Source organism: Herpailurus yagouaroundi, unplaced genomic scaffold (assembly GCF_014898765.1).
Source record: "Herpailurus yagouaroundi ecotype Mexico unplaced genomic scaffold, PumYag 217, whole genome shotgun sequence".
Lineage (NCBI taxonomy): Eukaryota > Metazoa > Chordata > Mammalia > Carnivora > Felidae > Herpailurus > Herpailurus yagouaroundi.
Window position 1 is genome coordinate 2,998,005 of NW_024412448.1, and position 2,315 is coordinate 3,000,319.

Below are 2,315 nucleotides of genomic sequence, written 5' to 3' on the forward strand. Positions count from 1 at the left end.
TTTTTAATTTGTTTTTAAATATAAAGTAAACATTCATCATGGACATGAAGAAAACTTAGAAGACACCTCCTCCTCCATTCATGGAAGTCATTCTGAGGATTCCCTCTCATTTTTTGTGCCTGTGAGAGGCATAGCTTGTTTCTTGTTAACGACATTAGGATTATATTCTCTGTGTCGTTCTTCTAGAACACGATTATATCGTGGTGAATGCTGGTTTGTCTTGGGGGTTTATTATATTTGACTAGTTGGTGTTGGACATTTAGGTGGTTTCCAGTTTTTCCCCTATTCATAAATGTTGCTGTGACAGATAATCAGCATACAAAAATCCTGAGTGCATAGTTATTTTCTTGGGATAAATTCTGTTTTTAAAAAAAAAAAACACGTTTGAGGGAGAGACAGAGCGAGTGTGCGAGGCACAGAGAGAGAGGGAGGGAGAGAATCCCAAGCAGGCTCCACACCGTCCTCGCAGAGCCCGATGTAGGGCGCAGTCTCACGAACTGTGAGATCGTGACCTGAGCTGAAATCAAGAGTGGGACACTTCATTGATCAAGCCACTCAGGGGCCCCTTTCTTGGGATAAATTCTTGCAAGCAGAGCTTCCTAAGGCTTTCATACCTGTTGCTCTCTAGAAAGCAGGCGTGACCCATTTCCATCAGCAGTGCACGAGATCGCCTGTTTCCTCGACCTCTTGTCGGCACAGGGTCACGATATCACAAAGCCACTTTTTGCTGACTTGAGAAAAGAAAAACCGTCCCGTTTAAAACTCATGTCTTTGAGGGGCGCCTGGGTGGCTCAGTCGCTGGAGCGTCCGACTTCGGCTCAGGTCACGATCTCGCGGTTGATGAGTTCGAGCCCCGCGTCGGGCTCTGTGCTGACCGCTCGGAGCCTGGAGCCCGCTTCGGATTCTGTGTCTCCCCCGCCCCTCCCCCGCTCAACGCTCTGTTTCTCTCTGTCTCAAACATAAATATAAACGTTAAAAAAAATTAAAAAGTCCTAAAAAGTTAAAATTGAAAATCGTGCCTGTGAGTTGCTCTACCTCGTTTAGTGGGGTCACATGTAAGTATTTTTCCTACCGGCTGTACTTCCCTCCGTGTCGCCTGTTCCATACACCCGTGCGTTCCGAAAGCATCGAAGCTGGGGCTCCCGAGCTTGTTTGCCAGGGAAGGGGTGGCCCACGGGCCAGCATCCCCCTCCCGCCCCCCGGGGGGGGGGGGGGGGGCTCCACATGTCGCGTCCTCCGGCCCGCGCCGCAGGAGGCCCTGATGGTTTGTTCCTCTTCCTCAGGAGCAGGAGCAGCTCTACCTGTGCTCAGGCGTGGTATCGTCTGCCACCTTCGAGCAGCCGAGTCGGCAGGTGAAGCTGTGGGTAAAGATGGTGACCCCGCTGATCAAGAACTTCTTCTGAGGATGGACAGGTGCTGCCCGGCGAGGCCACGGGGTTGGGGGGCGGGGGGGGCTGGTGGCTTCCGCCTCGGGCTGGGTGGGGGGTTCCCAGGTCCCCTCGCGGGGGGCCCGAGGGCTCCGTCTCTCGGGTCACCATGGTCATCATCCAGGTTTTCGAGGCCTGGATGTAGGTGAGGCGGCCTGGGCGGCACGGAGCGGGGCCGGGGCGACGGCAGCGGGAGGGGCGCTCGGAGACCGGACACGCTCTGCCCACTCAGGAGGAGCCTGCCACTAGGGATCTAGGGACGGAGGCTGCCGCTTGGCGCCCGGAGCCGTGGGCTGTGTCCTCAGGCGGCCGCGAGCGGGGCTGCTGGGAGGCCAGGTGGGGGGCCTGGCGGGTGCAGCTGCCGGTAGAGGCCGGGCCTCTCCCGAGTGAGCCTGCCCTCGCCCCCAGACGCCCCGGATGGGACCGGCCCCGGGTGTGGGGGTGCAGGGAAGGGGGAGTGGGGCTCGGGCGGCAGCGGCTCCCTTGGGTTGCTGGAGCCACATTTCTGCCATTAAGACCACATCGCATTTAACTTCATCATCCAGTTTTTTCCTCTATCTTAATTACTTTTGATTTTATTCACATAATACACAAATTTAGAAAGTACAGCTAGAAAACTGACAGACTGCAGCTGTTTCCTGCCCTCTTGCACTCCCCTCCCCCTCCCCCGCAGCCACTTTTAACTCTTTTATCGGGTTTTGGTTTTTGATATTTACGTACTGGCCCATGTTCCTAAAGAATGTGTGTACATTGCCATTCCCTTCCCCCTAGATATTGTGTCTCTTATTAAAAAAACAAGAACCCCACCCAAACAGGACACCAGGGTGGCACCTGAGACATTAGCTGGAATCCCTTAGTGTCATCAGATACCCTGAAGGTGTTCACAAT

The 2,315-nt window shown here is 54.5% G+C and overlaps 1 protein-coding gene across 1 annotated transcript in view; it reads left to right on the forward strand.

Annotated features, from left to right (window-relative positions):
• Positions 1-1,414, forward strand: part of PGS1 (phosphatidylglycerophosphate synthase 1) — a 22,721-nt gene extending 21,307 nt beyond the window's left edge. The window contains exon 10 of the mRNA XM_040456778.1: positions 1,284-1,414. Within this exon, the coding sequence (XP_040312712.1) occupies positions 1,284-1,403 (120 nt within the window). The 3' untranslated portion in view covers positions 1,404-1,414. The remainder of the gene's footprint in view (positions 1-1,283) is intronic.
• Positions 1,415-2,315: the final 901 nt, after the last annotated feature.